At 41.8% G+C, this 18,013-nt stretch overlaps 1 protein-coding gene across 1 annotated transcript in view; it reads left to right on the top strand.

Moving 5' to 3' along the window:
- The window catches only part of slc24a3 (solute carrier family 24 member 3), a 118,808-nt gene that overhangs the window by 27,427 nt on the left and 73,368 nt on the right, over positions 1-18,013 (top strand). The window contains exon 2 of the mRNA XM_034224157.1: positions 7,618-7,743. Coding sequence (XP_034080048.1) covers positions 7,618-7,743 — 126 coding nt within the window. The remainder of the gene's footprint in view (positions 1-7,617; positions 7,744-18,013) is intronic.

The following is an 18,013-nucleotide window of genomic DNA, read 5'->3' as shown; positions in this document are numbered from 1 at the left end:
GAGGCACCATGGTCCTTCCTCTTGCTGATACCTTAGTAGAAAATAACCCTTTCTCTTGCTGTAGTAGATCAATGGCCTCTATGTTTTGGATTTTCTTTTTTAAATTAGTGCAACATTATATTATGTGTTACCCATCTAGAATACTTTGTTTTTTCTTCTATTCATCCAGCATTACACCCGCTACATGTTATTTTCTGACTTATACTCTGAATAGTATTAGTGGCTGTATGTATAATTATATATGTTGCAGTATATTACTATAGTCTCATGACCCTTTGTCCATGGTGACCTTTATTCCCAACATAAAACACATCTAATTCTTTGATCAACACTGGCGCCTGATGATAATGTAATGTAAGCATGTATGAATATTTATGTATTTCTGTGATTGTATAATGTATGTGTTGTATAATATTGCATACAAAACAGCAACCTAGATATTGTATGTCCTATGATGGGGAGCCAAGGATGTTGAAATCACGTGTAGCATATTACAGCGCTGTATAGTAAGAGCCATGTGCTCGTGGCCTGATTCTTCTTTCTCCAGGGACAAGGTTGTATCTAGCACTCACCAACAAAAACACACACACACACACACACACACACACTTTAACAGACTTGTGAAGGCCCTGCACACACTTATACAATATACGGATACATACACACTTGCTACGTATAAAAAAACACAGATGCACAAGGACTCAGATGTGTTTTCATGGCTAGAGAAATGTGCACACACACATGTACTCACATGCATACACACACATGCCTGCCAAAGGAACCTAATGAAGATAAAGTAGCTAATTAAACATGACAGCGAGGAGCGTTGGGCGGCCATGATACGTGACGTTATGGGGTCGACTTGGACGTACAGTATAGACTTTGGCCAATATAGGACAGTGTGTTAGTGAGAGGCAGAGATGAATGAATGAGTGTAGTGGGGAGGAAGATGTATCAAGATATGTCAAGACGCAGATGAGTATGTTTGAGGTTCATTCCATTGCCCTTGGTGTTGATTCCCCTGGAGTCCCATGAATCACATACACTGCTGACCTAGATCTATAAGGTGGGTGATTATTCAGGTACAGCACATGTTGGCTAACTCCAAACTGAAAAATCCATATACATTTGTGTATCCACTTAATATTTACCTACTTTCTTTCGATATTAGGGTTAGCGTTATGGCTCTCTTTTTAGCTGACTTTCTTGGCAGGTGCACATGCCAATATGTTCGTTCAAGCAAACATTAGGGTGGTGGTGGCGAAGTCCATAGGGACTTGGCTTGGCAACTGGAAGGTCACCAGTTCAAGTCCCGGGAAGACCAAGTGCTACCGAGGTGTCCCTGAGCAAGGCACCGTTCCCTACACTGCTCCCCGGGTGCCGTACATAATGGCAGCCCACTGCTCCTAACACTAGGATGGGTCAAATGCAGAGAAACCGTTTCGTTACATGGTACCTGTACTGTGTAATGACAATAAGTTGAATCTATCTATGAATCTATTATAGTGCGTCATCTGAAAGTAGTTACTTGGTGTCACAAACCCACAAAGAATTCTGCAGTCCCTATCATCTTGCTACTTTAGTGTCTTTCACGTTATTGTTTTGTTTTGATGGACTTTTGGCTACATACAATGTCAGCAAAACCATTTGGTATTCTTTAGGGATCACAATTAGTACCAGATTTCATTCCAAAGTCAGCAGTCGTCCAGCTGTCTTGCTAGGTGGCTCAGGCGGTAGATGGTCCTTCATCAATAGGTAGGTTCATGGTTCATAAACCAAGTCCCTGTGGTCAACATGTTGTCTTTGGGCAAGATACTTAACCCCAAATTGCTAATTGCAGGAGTTTTAGCCTTATACTAAAACTACTCTGGTGTTTTAACTCCCGGGAATGACCTGGCTGACGCACTATTCTGTGCTTATAAGATTCAGTTTGTTTGTTACTGAAGAATAGTTAGGCTTGTTTCTAGTTGCATCAAATACATTGCATGTATTTTCTTCGTGTTTATCATAAAGTAGCATGAGTCCATTTCCATTCATATTCCATTCATTGATGGCCCAAACAATCCTTTTATTACTTACAAAAACTCGCATCACAGCGGTCAAAAACAGCATTCCTTTTTGGGGTCAAACAAATCCAATCATGTGAAATTATGAAAATAGAAATACCTGTGCCCTAGGTAGTAGGACAGCAACACCCTTTGCAACACACCATTGTGACAGATTAAACTTAAACATGACCCATCCTAAAATGGCTCTTACCCTCATCATAAATCTTTTTCATGGAAGGAGGAAAAATACTTGTTCTTAAAAATGTCCATCGGTATTCACATGCGGGTAGGAATAAGGCAATCTTCATTTTCCAGTCTTCCATGTTGAACTGGTACAATACTGATATAACTGTTGGTGTGTGTACCTGTGTGACTGACAGTTCTGCACACACATCTGATAACATGTGCGTTAAGTGTGTGTGTGTGTGCGTGCTTCCGTCTGTGTGCATATGCGTGCGTAACTCAGTGTTATGTCATGCACCTCCCACCCTCTGCATCTTATCTATTACATCACATCACCATAGTAACCGCAACATGGGTGATGCATTCTGCTTCACTGGACCACCAGTCACATAAAACACTAAGGTCTGTGCGTGTTTCAGCGTGAGTGTGTCTACAACCATTACACACTGGTTGAGTGTACCTTCACTCTGTTGATTATTGCCTGTGTGCATGTGTGTGTGTGTTTGCTGTCTAATTCACAGTTAAGTTAATAAGTAATGACAGACGATAGAAAGGATTCCTGAGGGCTCTGTTCAGTATGTTTCAAACTGTAAAGTTGTTCAAATGTCTTCTACTAATGTCACACAAACACACACACACACACACATACACACACACACACACACACACACACACACACACACACACACACACACACACACACACACACACACACACACACACACACACATACATTGTCTCAGGGGAATAGCATACAGTAAGAGGGCAAAAGCACACAGCTGTATAGAAGCTTTGGCACTGATGAAGCTTGGCAGATTTCACCCTTCAGTTCTCTTTGTAGAACAATACACACTGTGAGCAAGTGTTGCTGCGCAGCTGTGCATTGTGTTTGTTTTAAAATGTTTTCTGCAGCTGATAGTAAAAGCTCACTCATGCATCTAGAGGTTCAGGTTAGTTGTATTTGTCCAGGTTTTAGGAAGTCTCTGACATTTCTCAATACAATGGTTGGAATGGGGTTTTTTGATGTCCTTCCCTGTAGTGTGTATAGGCTTCTGTGCTTTAAAATGGTCTACAAAGGCTAAAATCCCTGTGTTCCCTCCAGAGGGAGTCTGGAGCAACATCCCTGTCCATGTTCCCAGAGCACACACACGAAGGTGAAGCTTTTTTGTAAAAAGAGGGATATATCTTTTTGGGGCTAATTTTAGATACCCTACACATAACTGTATTTCATCACCTCACTGATGCAAAAAAAGAAATCCTATATAAATCCAGGATTGCTATAAAGCAGTCCTGCTTATTGAACAGCAACAATTCACCCAGTCATATCCTGTATATCCTATGTATACTATATATCAGCGACGTGCAGTCAGTGGAAGCAGGGGAGGCAGCGCCTCACCTGTCATACTCCAATGTAACGGAAAAACAACTAAAGAAAAACTAAATAGTAATAATAATAAAAGGTCTCCACTGATCTGTTTTGTAAATGTGATTTATGTATGATTACAATCGCTTTTTATAGTCAAAATCAGCCAATTTGCCGAGCTCCGCTACAACTACGGGTAGCGATGAGAAGTGAGACAGGGACGAGCTCTGCCTCACGTAAGCCCTCAGTAACTGGCTGGAGCGCGGGCACTAATTTAGCGCGGGCACTTACTTTGTGAGCGCGCTCAAGCCAGTTACTGTGAGGTGAGGCACAGATGAGATCTGCCTCACCTCAGAATGCGTCAGCCCACAGAAACTGTCTGGAAAGCGGGCCCTAAGCGCATGCCTGCACCATCTCACTGTAGGTCACCAATGTAATGTTTGTAGATCCCTTTATTACATTTATCCTCGCCATCCATAATCTCTAAATAACTTATTTCACGTATATATGATATTTAGGCCCGCTGGTCTCATCATACAACGGCAATGAAAGGGGGCGCACGTGAGCCCACAGGTCCTTGTTGCTACTGTTATTCTACGCAGAGACGGTAGACGCGAACAACAAACTAGACTTTTGAAACTAGAGGAAGATAAGGAGGACTTTTACAAAAAAGTAATAGAGATTGTTGTCCAGAAGGATAGCATGGACTTCATCTTCAAGTCAAGGTAAGACCACAATTGTAATGCAATTTGTTTCGTTACAAAGAAGGCTATACAGCACATCTTTATTGCTCACATCAATGTTGTCATTGCCAATTGGGACCAAAACCTTTTTGACCAAGCAGCAAAAAGAAGCCAATAACCAGAGAACATGTCTGTAGTTAAGCCACTGTCAATCAAATCAATGTCAGTCAGAAGAAGCACATTAGCCTTTTTAGTGTTACACTCTTAATCTTTTTACTTTGATCTTTGCACACAAAACATCTTAAACACATCAGCCAAAAAGGAAGAGGGTACAAACAAAATGTTAAGTAATTGGGTTGCACTGATCCTTTACATTAATTACCTTGTTTAAAAAGGGTGGTTATACAAAATTCAAATGTCCTTCAATTGGAAAGGGGCTCATTACAAGATAATAATCAATGACAATAATTACTTAGGAGGTTAAACACTTTCTCAGGGGTTCACACCTGTGTTGCATTGCACCTCTTAGACTTAAGGGGCCTTCGTAAATAGTGATGAAGTGCCTTAGCACACTCTGTATTGTGACATTCAGATATTTAGAGCAGCATGCTTTCGTAGCAGAGTAGAGCATAATATTCACTGAATGTGCGAAAGTGATATTTTGTCATACTATATAATGAAACTTTTTGCTAGCTAATTAGCTCACGTTTCTTCTGATTCAACTTTAGCTTTAGTCTAATTTAGCTAATGGCATCATAATCATCTCGTACATTGTCATCCTCACTGACAAGCATGAGACACTTATTTTGTATTCTACATATGGATTGTAACGTTTTTGTGCAGAGTATCCGCCCTAGGAGAAAAAACTAGACCTCAGATGGGAGCTAAGCTACTGTAACCCAGCCAAAGCTCTTCCACTGCTCTTGCTGATGTAAGGTTGTCGTACAGTGAGATAGATGAAAGAAGGCTGGAGCCACACAAGGACGATAACGCAAACGGACCGCAATCGTTATCAAAAAAGTCTTCCAACAGGCACCAGAAACGTGTCCGTTCACACGAGACCGCTCAAAATCGCTGGAGACGCTGTAGTACATATGTCAGACCTGTAAGTGGCGCTGTAGTCCTGCCACAGAAGCAGCGAAGAAGACTTCCCAAGCATGGTTGCCATGGTTGCCCTTCTGTTTATTCTCCGCTGTGGACGCTCTGGCTCTTTTTCTCCCTCCCCGAGGCAAGCGTTTGCTCCTGCTGTAATTCTCTCCGGTAGTCCACCAGCAGATGAAAACACCCACCTCTCCGCCTCTTCCAAGGGACGAGGGGACCGTGCAGCAGTGTTTCGGTTAGTTTTTCTTTCGCCGGTCAACATGTCCGTTCAAGTTTAAATCTTCCGGACAAAATTAGAAAAGTGCCGGTCAAAGGTCTTCTTTGTTATGTATTGAGTTTTAAAACAAATGAATAACGACTATATAATAATATAAGAATACAAAAAGGAGCCTCTCTTTTCCTCCCCCTCTTCTGACAGCCCAGCAGCTGATCTCTGAGCAGGAGAAGCGGGGCTATTGCGTCATCGTTATCAGGACATGATCGTATAGGCGTAAACACGGAGCCGTTTGCCCCCCCAGAGCGTTTCGTTTGCAGATCTAGCCACCTTGGGACCCATTATCGTTATCGTTTTCTGCGTTTCCATGTCGGCCTCGTGTGGCCGAACCGTCTATCTGATCGTGAACTGTAGCAGATACGACCGTTATCGTCCTCGTGTGGCCGGGGCTTAAGACTTGGGCTAACCTAGCCCCATGAGATCAGAGACTGTTGTGCCCACATCTTTACTCAGCTCTGGCTCCACAGTGGCATCCCAAATCAAGCTGTTGCACTTGACAGGCGGGACAGAGTGCAGGACTCTAGTTGGATAAGAAGAGGACAATTATTTGCTTATATAAATGGTGCTCGGTGGTCAAAAATAAAGTTGATGGATAATGTGTTGTTAATATTGAATTGTTAATGTTCGAGATCTATATTAACTAACAGTAAAAAACAGTAATATTTTTGTCGTTGCTGTTTACATTCCTTCTTAAGCAAATTCTAAAAAATACAATCCAAGCGGCATGGACAATTCAGGAGTGGGGGGGCTTGCTACTGAGCTTGAAACCTCCTCTGGCCCCCCTCGAAAATAAATATTCATGATAATACAGTTTTTGAATGTGTGACATCAAAGAGTGTGCTGTAACTTTTGCAAGAAAAACAAGATTGTCTTTCTTTTGATAATGTAATTTAATTAAATTGTGTCAAGTCATTGAAACAAATTCTGTCTCTAAAACAAATACCAATCCTGTTTTGTTTTTTATTGTGGCTATGACTCTAGACTTGACAAAATATGTTGAAATCTTGGGCCGTCCCCTTGGTCTCTTTTTCGTCTTTTAAATGTGACCTTTTTATAAAATAACGGGCCCCAGTACGGCCCCCCAGTAAAAATGGTCTAGAACTGCAACTGCAAAGGTGCACAAAAATAAATGGACAATGCTAAAAACTGCATTTTAAACCTGACAACCTGGTCCTTGAGACTTTGTTTTCGTTCACAGTTATTAGCATGACATATATTTTCAAGCAAATGCACTGCCATACTACAGCAGCTACAATCATCTATCTGAAGAATCCTGTTCTATTCATTCTACCAACTGCCTCTGACATGGCTGTTTGAAAAAACCTTTCATGTTTCTACATTTTTTGAAATATAGTCTAGCTATGTACTATTTATAGAAGACCCGGCATTCTCTACACCTAAGTCAAGGCCTGTTGCATGGTGGGAAAGGAGATGGGTCGGAGGTGGGGCGCTTGAGGATACCGTGACCTAGATGACTGAGCTGGAATGATTGGCCTTGCGGCGCTCAACGTGCTGCCATACCAATGCTCCCGCAGGATCCTGGTGACACAAGATGCATGTCTCATCTGCCTTTGTTCTGTGGGGACGAGGTTTGGAGTGTTCAGGAATGTCAATTAAATACGTAACTACGAGCTTCTGCATCACAGCCATTGTTCTGTTTCTGAAATTGAGTGCATGAGGGGCATCGTAACATGCATCTATTTTAAGAATAAGACGTCACTACCTAATGTATAGCTGCAGAAATAAAAAAATGGTTTTCTTTGAAAGTATTATTATTTTGCTAGATAAAACCGAGATTCGCAAATGCAACGTGATGCATTCAGCCTTTTCAACAAGCAAACTGCCCTGGGATAGAGCTGTCACTAATGGTTTGTTTGGTCATTTGTTTGCAGGGAATAGGTTCTTAATGAAACCATTCTAAACATTCCTCCATCTCTTTCTCTTCCTTTTTTTCTGACTTTTCAGGATATTACGTTTCCAGTTCCATGGTTGAGGAGGGTCTGAAGTGGGAGAGTCGTCACCTTTTGCAAGAAGTCTACGAAAATGATTCAAAGCTCTTCCCAGAGCCGGAGAAAAACTGCACAGACCCAGGTAAGACTGAGACTGAGATCCATGCAAAAAAAATACATGGCACAAGAAGCTCTTATTAGTGTATGATACATACCAACTGTATATTACTGTAGAGTTGCCAATCTCTACTATGTCTTATCAGAGCCAAAGCCCAATATGCCACATTATATTTCTTTATTTCTTTTGGCCAAAATGGTGTGAGGTATGGCTCTTCTTCCTTATCTCTTTCTTTGGATATGGTTATAGACTATATAGGTATTCCCCAGAGAAGCGTAATGGGACCACTTGTGTTGTCACTATGCTGTTCCGTACTACTGCATGTTTTTTAAATGATTTTAACAAAGGAGTGGTGTTCACTACATATCAATATGCAGGCAGTGATTTTCGAATTTCCAAGGTCCACATTTCTTCCAAATTTTCTTCTGTAGTAAGTCCCGGTGCTACAGCAGACACCTATTTTTAATCATAGGAAAAACGTTCTTTAAGGGCCGGTGGTAACTTTAAGACTATATAGATATATCTATTCTTTATATTATTACATAGCCTCAGCATCATATCATAACTTAAAAAATAACTATCTCTGAAAGCTGAAGTCTAGGGAAAATAATTGCAAGCAGATATTCAAGTGTACAACACTTGTACAATTTATTATAACAATTATAAAAAATAAGGTCTGTGAAAAAACCACATGCATTAATGTATGTGCAGACACAAAAGGGCCAATCGCAGAATGTGCCCTAGCGACATCTGACTGGAGTTGACCGAGAGGGTCACATATTCTGTTGAAAATGCTGGCTGCATCTTAATTCTTGGACTTTTCTTGCTTTTAATGGTGGCTGATGCTAGCAAACTTGGCTCCGTGTTTGGCGTCGGTGTTCCATCGTAAATTGTATTCCCTGAGCACTGCCAATGCTTTATAGCAGCAGCACACTGCCTGGAGTGCCAAATAAGGTCACCAAATAAGAAGCATTGTGGGACATGTAGTTTATGGACACCATACTTCTGTAAAGCAGCATACAGTTCTATAATAAGGAAATTATATTTTTTGTAAACTGTCCCGGGCCACACAAACTGAGTGAATTCATTAATTTAGTTGACGATTTTATCCATAGTCGCTTACAAATTATCAATACCATAGACATGCCATCAGGAGCAATATTGGGTTACCTATCTTGCCCAAATAGACTTAAACATATCCACTGCAGGGACTGGGAATCAAATCACAGACCCTTTGATTGTTGGACTTATCTAGCACCTCCAACAAGTCAATGCTTTTTATCATCCCGTAAAATATCAACATCCACATCCATCCACACACACACACACACACACACACACACACACACACACACACACACACACACACACACACACACACACACACACACACACACACACACACACACACACACTGAAAATATCAGGAGAGCTGTCTACAGAGAAGCTCGACTGCCGGTAAAAAAGGACAGCACTTCCTCTGTGGAGCAGCTAAAGACAAACCGGGAGAGAGTGTGAGGGAGATGTTGGCATTCAGATGAAAGCGGATTAAATAAAACTTCTCCCAGGTAGAAATCCTCTTTTTTTTCTACAATAGACGAAACGCTGCTGTCGTCACGCTGCTCGTATCTCTATGTGTCAGATCCCTTTGTGTGCACCAAAAGCTCTCATGTTGTATGTTTGTGGTGTGTGTGTATGTGTGTTTTCCCCATGGCGCGGAGTGTGTGAGTGTTTTCCATGTGGAATCCTGGGGCTTTACAAGGCTGACGTCCTGCCAAGCATTCTCTTGATCTCATTGTAAACACACCGCCCTCAACTAATGCTGCATACACACACACACACACACACACACACACACACACACACACACACACACACACACACACACACACACACACACACACACACACACACACACACACACACACACACACACACACACACACACACACACACACAGCGTTCCTCCTGCCTGCAGTTTGGGGTGCACAGACACCGGATTGTGCAGTCTGCAGCCTGAATTTGTACGGATGAGTTATATTTAGACAGCACATAGTTTATAGCCTGTTTCTGTTTGATTACGCGGTGTCTGCTGAAACACTAATTATCTTAATAGGGATTATTCCTGCTTTCCTGCACTGAAAGGACCCTTCAAAAAGTGCTCCTTATGCCTCACTCGCTCTCTCTTTTTTATGCTATCGCTCCATTATCATCTGTTCAGCTCTCTTGTCCCCCCAGAGCACTCGCTGTCTCCTGCTTTTTTGTGTTTTTCTATCTCTCTTGTTCTTTTGTAACATAAAATCAGCAATTTCAAGTTTCAAGCCTTAAAGATACAGCACAAAATGAGGAGATGTACGCACAAGCATCTTCCTGATGATGTGGAAACATTTGCACGCAATAATTCTTCAAAACAAATATTTGATCTGATGTGGAGAATGTCAATAATCTTAGAAACAGACAGAGTGGTTAATTTGAATTGTTTTATTTGTTCATCTTCCTGCAATATGGCATATATGGCAGCATCTGTCTCTTCAGCTTCCTGTCTGTAATTGGTCAGATCAATGGCACTTCTTCCTCTCCTCTCAGCACACACAGTATACAGACAGGGTGAATGCATCCATACACAGAGGAGTACATGTACACAGACAGACTTCTAAAGGCAAACACACGCTGGAGGACATTCAGATACAAACACACACACAGACACCCTTGTATGTGAAACAAACAGCTGTGCACACATTGTGTTTTTCTCTCAGCTCATGTCTGGCTTTGTCATCCTTCTAAGGTCAAATACTGACATACACACATTCAGCTATGATTTGGCATTATATCAGCGGAGTGTCTTGGATTAGAGATAATCATGTTTACAATTGCTGGCTTTCTCCTCTCTGCTCATGAACCGCAAAATATAAACTCTGCCGTATTGGCATTTCTGTGTTTCTCAATGTGTGTATTTGTGCCAGTAGCAATGACCTCGGTCTGTCATTTCCCTCTGATTTAATAACCCTCTATCATACAACATCAGCATAGACAGATCTGGATGTCTGTAATGCTTGGGATCCAGCCGACTCCTAACTTGCCTTATCAGTTGCATGTTAGCTTACAATGCTATATCAGGTCTTAGTTAACCATAACCAATGATTTGATACAGTCTGATTTGAGACATGATATAAAAATGAGACATGATAAAAGAGTTATGTTTCTTTAATTCTTTAAAGTTGAGTCATGGACTGGAGTGTCTGAGCAGTTCAGCTGACGCATCTCAGTTTTACTCTTGGTTAAATATGAAATATCCACACTAAATGACCATGTTGAAATCTAAAAAGGTCAACAATTGATCCAAAACCCCCAATAACACACAAAACCCCTCAATTATGTCCAAATGAGGCACTCTGTTGTTGAAATGTTGTCCATATACTCTATAATGCTAATACATGATTATTTAAGCAGCTTGTGCTTATTATGCAAACATATGCAAGTTAGCATCCTGCAGCTTCCAGATGCTTTACATTCATAACATTCAACTTCTTGACCAGGATGATCCACTGGTTATTTTTGTGGTATGTGGAAGCTGTGGGATTTGATCGACACTTGTGTTTGTGATAACTTGTCTTCAAAACGCATGGTCAGTTGTCCAACAAATTTGTCAGAGCAAAAGGTCATAGTCCACAGAGGATCAGTCCCAATGCCAATGTTAACTTTCTGACCTTTGCTGCTGCATATCTACATTTAAATGTGAAATACATTTTAAAAAATATGTACAAAAATAGATCATGGAATCCAGGAATTAGAAACCCTGAAACTGCTTGCAAGATATCTCACTAGTGTGAAGTGCAAAACATTGTTTTAGCACATTATGCTAACAAGATAGACCTTTGTATTGTTACCCATGGTAACACCTGCAGACATTTGTTAGACTTGTTGGTTTATGAGAAATGCTTAAGCATTTTGTATGCTCCTCCATCCTAAGATGTTTTACTTTCCAGTTAGTATTGTCAGTGCTGTTTCCTGCTGCAAGTAAAATGCTCTGCAAATGTTAATTATTTTAAGAACCCAGGCCCTGTGTGCTGCAGGTTTTCCAAACATGCAGCTATTATCTATTTAATGGGACTGTTTTGCCTTTTTCCATTACTGAACACTAAGGCAGAGAGAACCTAAAAGGCACAGTGATGGTCTATTTGGATACAGTTCTGACAGCTAAACATGACTAAAACTGGATTTAATACAACATTCAAAGCATTTCAGTCACAAGGAGAGGAACTTGATAAGTAAAAGTTTTAAATCTCTACTGTTCTCTATAGATTAAACTAATGAACTTTTCCTGTTATATAACGGGCAATGAATGAATCAATAAATGAATAAATGAAGAAGAGATTAAGACACAGCAATTGCCATTTTGTGGATGCTAACATTCTAGCTTCAGAGCATTTATCTCAACACACAACTGTTAGCATGGCTGTAACCTAGACTAAACATCAAGGGCATGCTGAAGCTGAACAAGACATACAGGAAGTAAACAAAAGGAGGCAGCAGGAGACAGACAGGTAGTACATACTTTCAGGACCAACAGAGGAAGACAGACATGGGGTGTTTCTCAATGTCGAGGAGGCTTGCTTGGTACCTCCGAGTCAGGTCCTTTAGAAGCGAGGCAAGAATCCTTCCTAGCCTCGGAAAACGAAGAATTGTGGAACAGGCTAACAGGCGTGTGTCATATGCGAGGCCCCACCTTAAATGGAGCGCGATATCTGCCAAAGATTTGGAAATTGGTCCGTGCGCAAAGCATTGTGGGGATTTTAAGACCGCGGAGTCTACACATGTGCAGCCTCGAAATTTCCCGCAACGAAGTACGCCGGCCTCGGTAGAATTCCAAGTATGCTGGACATTGGAACAGTCCTTCGGCGGGACTCGATGACGTAGCATCCTTGAAATAGTGGCTCTGGAGCAGCTTTCTTCGACATTGAGAAACACCCAGGGAGTAAACACTTAAGGGAACAGAAGAAGAACAGACAGGAAGTAAACACTTAAGGGAACAAAAGCTACATGTAGGCTACGAAGCTCGTGTGCTGACGATTACATGTGTTCGCCCCCATGCAAGTGTGCATGTAAGTATGTGTACGCATGTGTGTGTGATTATATGAGTGTGTTTACTAAGCCATCTGTCACTCCAAGAAAGCTCACTAGGCATGTCAGATACTGCAGGCCAGCTAGGGGTGTGTGTGCGTGCGTGTTTGCACGTGTGTGTGCGTGTGTGTGTATGTGTGTGTGTGTGTGTGTGTAGAGGATGGGGGGCGGGGTGGTCTCTGTCACTCCATATCGCATCACTAGCACAACATTATCTGAGAGTCTGAGACAGGAAAGGAGAACGTTAGCAAGGAGAACCACATTATGCAGGATACAAAAACAATTTCCTTTAAATGTGATGCAGTTGGCTGAAAATAACCAAAATAAGCAAACATTGTTGATCCAAACGCAGGTGCATTTTACTAATTTAGTAAACAGTCTTACACCTTGTATATCTTTCGAGTAAATTGAAAATGTTTCCCCACGTAATTTATCACATAGTTTGGTATCATTACTGCAATTTAGCGCTACTTTTTATTTAGCGTAAGCAAATAGAAAACAATACTGTATTACTGACAGAACATTAAGCATTGTTGCACACAGGGATGAGATAAATGTTTCAAAACACGTTATATTTGTTGGACTTGATATAAATAATTTTCATTTTTACATTTGACTAATTATAATTCAATAATAGATTTACTTTTGGTACTGTGGGGGAAACTTCTGTAGTAATGGAGAGTCAGTACTCAGAGAGACACGAGGGGAGCTGGAGCTTTGATGGCAAACACTGATGGTTTATTTGGAGCTTAGGCCGGAGAATTCACAAGACATGTCACGGGCCACGGTTTGACCACACGGTTGAGATGCCACAATCAATTCTGAAGAACCCTCCTGTAGCTCCAGGTTTGAACTAGTTCAGAGTGTAATAATCAACATTCTTCAATAGATAGACTAACCAGCTGAGGACACTGAATCACATTTGTTGTCTCTTAATGGCTCGGGGTCATCTACACCCCGAGAAGGATGTGTTCCAGGTGTCCCACAACAATAACTATCTCTGACAGAGAGTTGCCCGGTCATAAACTGGCAACATCAACAAAATGCTAGGGCAGCCCCTCCTTATGGGAGATAACGGCTGCTCAAGGTTGGTCAGCTGCGTCAGAGGGCGAAGGAGGACATGCAGGGCAAAAATATTCCCCAACAGGTACCTTAAGTATATTTTGAGAATAATAATTTTGTACTTAACTAAAGAGGACCTATTATGCACATTTTCAGGTTCATATTTGTATTTTGTGTCCTTACTGTGACATGCCTCCATGCTTTAAAGTTCAAAAAGCTCTTTATTGTTCTCATACTGCCTGTGCTGCAGCACCTCTTTTCACCCTCTGTCTGAAACCAGAGCCCAGTCTGCTCTGATTGGGTAGCTGACCGTCTCTGTTGTGAATGGTCAACCGCTTAGAGATGTGCTGGAAATGTCCAGTCCTTTAGCCCAGGGGTTCCCAAAGTGGGGGTCGCGAGATGATTACAGATTATAAACATATTTTTTATTATTATTAATAATAACGTGTGCATAGATATTTTTCAGGGGCGGACAGGCCATCTGTAGAATTTCCCCCCCAGCAAGGCTTCCCCCGTTGACATACCACTAGCGCGCCCCCCCCCCCTCCGTTGACAAATCACTAGCACGTAGCACCGGAAATGTGAAAATGAGCGTAGTTACATACGAACCTATATGAACCTCCAAGGAAACAATTGAATTGAACAGTATTATAAGGCATGCGCTGTAACCATTTGGCTACCATGATCTTGAGCATTCCCATCTTCTAACTTGGCATCTCACAATTTCCCCCCTTTCTGTTATTGTCCCTCGGTATCATACTAATTATTTTATCCAAGGTTAATTATTTTAACAATTTGCCTCACAGTCTGTCATTGCAAAGTCTGGATAGCCGCAATTCATTTTTGGCACTGGTTGAGTCCAGTGCAATCACATCCCATAGCTAATCTAGTATACATCTGGGCAGTTGGTATGCAATACACAATACATGTAACCTATGCGATTTCTAGTCTTGTTCTTGCATTCCACTTTTCTGGGGAAAATGTAAAGCAAGAACATTATCTGAATGCCATCTTTTTTTAGGATCTACGCTATGGATTTAGGTAAAATACTCTCCAAAGCATTATCCAAATTGAAACTAATGCCCCAGCCACACGAGGACGAAAACGGTCGTTTGCGTTACTGTTTAGTGTCATATAGACCGTTAGGCCACACGATGACGACCGAATACGGCACTAAACGACTGCGTAAACTATAACGGGTCCCAAGGTGGATAGAACGGCATACGCAACGCTCTGGGGGGTCCAACGGCTCCATGTGTACGCCCTATACGATTATTTTCTGATAATGATGAGGCAATAGCCCCGCCTCTCCCCACCTCTGCTGCTCACCCCCGCGTCAAAGTAAACTGCACACTGAATTCAGATTATTTCTCTTTCTCTCGATATGGACATAAACGCGAGTGAAGTCTAATCTGACAGGACGGAGACACACAGCTCTGCTCACCTGCAGCTCCTCCCGCTGTGATGCAGCGGTGAACGGAGCAAAACACACACTTCAAGTCAGATCATCACCCTTAGCTATTTTAATTACCTCTCAAACTACCTAAACTAGTTATAAATATGTTTATTTTTACTGTCGGCCGGGTCACTCATTACTGGATCAGCTGCTGCATGAGACAGACACTGACGCTGTTCGAAGAGAGGGAGGAAAAAGAGAGGCTCCGTGTATTTTATTATTATATTATATAGAGTCGTTATTCATTTGTTTTAAAGCTCAATAAATAACAAAGAAGACCTTTGACCGGCACTTTTATAATTTTGTCGGAAGATTTAAACTTTAATACACATTGACTGGCGAAAAACTCTGCCCGGTTCCCTCGGCCCCCACCGCGGAGAATAAACAGAAGGGCTACCATGACAACCATGCTTCTTCACTGCTTTTGTGGAGGAAGTTACAGCGCCACGTACAGGCTCCTGCATATGTACTGCAGCTTCTCCAGCGGTTGGAGCTAAACGGAGCTGTCTCGTGTGGACAGACACTATCCGGATAACTATTGCGTGTGGACGGAAGCTTTTTTGCGATTGCGTTTGCGTTAATCCTATGCGTTTAGCCGTCTTCGTCCTCGTGTGGCCGGGGCATAAGAGGACGTCTAATTAGTCAGACAAAGTTGAAACCAGGTCACATACCACAGTAATTATACCAAATTATTTATAGCAAACTCTAACAGATTGAATTTCCCCTTTAACCACAGGAATTTACTACATATGTACAAGATGCCCTTGTAGACCCCACAGAGGATAGGATGGTAACATGGCGCCCACTGTACAACCTGCAGCTGAAGTCACTATAAATAGTCTGTGTGTGAGAGTGTGTATTTGTCTGGGTAATGGAGGTACACTATTTAGGACTACTCTGCAGCTCAGGCAAATCTTAAAATCTTTTGCTGATGGGAATAGACCCTCCTCCCTTTGCTGCCATGGCAACCATTGAACTGTGTGACCTGCCAGTGGATTTTGTCTATGTGTTCAGGGGTTTATGTTTAGCAAAAATAGAAGAGAACACACACCATGTCCAGTGCATATTTCAATACTGCACATCTCTCTTTCTGTGCATGTTTGTCTCATACCTGGACTTTTTTGTATCTGCATCTCAGTTGATGGTAACAGTGCACAATGCCACCTGTTGGCATACCAGAGGCCTTGTAGCGGTGCTTGGCTGTCTCTCGTGCCGCTCTGCATTCCTAAGCTCCACGGGGGATGTTAACATTTCCAAACTCTCCCAGTGGAAACGAAAGAGCCGGAGCTAACAGACCCGAGTCAGAGGGTTCAGGGGGAGAGGGACATTGACACTGTGATACAGAATATAATAGAGTTGTTTTGGTTATGGAGATTTGCTGTGCAATATTAAATTGCATTACAGATTTCTTCTAAAGCAACTTACCGTATTTTCCGGACTATAATGGCGCGTTTCCACTGCGGCGGGTAGCTCGCTTTAAGCGTGCCTAGCCGTGCGGGGCCCGTTTTTGGTTGCGTTTCCACTTGGTCTAGTACCGGCTAGCGGGTCCTAATTCACAGTTTTTCTGGCCCCATAACATCGTGGTTCTCGGGCCAGGAACAACCAGGTTGAGTCGGGCTGAGTATGCTAAACTAGAGAGAGAATCGCTGGCAAGGGGGCTACAACTACAACAAAATGAACATATTTGACCGTGATTTAACTGTAATACACATTTCAAAATGATGCCGAAGTAACAACATACTGATACCGGTTAGTAAAAACCATGAATTAATGCTTTGACAAGTCTGCAGACAGACGGCAGGCGAAAAACCCTTTTTAAAATGCGTGTTTTCTAAATGGAGCTTGGCTAAGCTAACGTTATATATGCTCCGACCGTCCACACTCACAACAACGGCATACAGACATAAATACATCAGCGACTGTATTCTCCATGACACAGACAGTCTGTGGTTTGTACTTGTTTAACTTTTGTCTAGTTTCTGAACAGATATGAAGAGCTGTGAGCTCTGAGTGCACGTATGCACGACACCAAAGTCGTAATACCACTGTTTGGTCACTATGAACATTTGACCGCTTACCCTCTTATTGGTAGATGCCCATTTCCTCCTGAGCCGTCTTAGTGTTTCAATCAGGAATCTGTATTGATGAAATTCAAACTCGATCCTACTGACAGTGAAACTACTGTATATCACACACTCTACACTTTATTAATGAGGTGCCATGTGACCAGTGCATATGATAGTTTTCTGATCTGTAAACCTATACGGTAAAGGTTTGGCTAAGTAACAGGAATACATGTCTGGCAAACCACTTGTTGAAAGTCTGCATGTTTTTTTTTGTTTTTTTTTACAGATTTGTACCCAGCTTCATTCACACAAAGAAGTGTATGTCCATAAACTGTGATTTTAACAAGAAAAAAAACACTGCTTCTGCTGTTCATCCGGCTACAATATTTGTACTGTCATAACAGGGTTTCAAGGTTAGACCTTTACCCAGCAATTAAAACAAAGGAATTTTAGTATGACATTATTACATTTAGATGGAATCACATTAAGCAGATCCGCTCGATGGCAGAATATGTTCAGATTTGGCCAACTTTGACAAAATTGCACTGATAACCAATATCAAACCTGCTCTTAGACAGGTCATCCGACA

Source organism: Gymnodraco acuticeps, unplaced genomic scaffold (assembly GCF_902827175.1).
Source record: "Gymnodraco acuticeps unplaced genomic scaffold, fGymAcu1.1, whole genome shotgun sequence".
Lineage (NCBI taxonomy): Eukaryota > Metazoa > Chordata > Actinopteri > Perciformes > Bathydraconidae > Gymnodraco > Gymnodraco acuticeps.
Note: the sequence above shows the minus strand (reverse complement) of the source record. Positions and strands in the feature narration are given on the sequence as shown.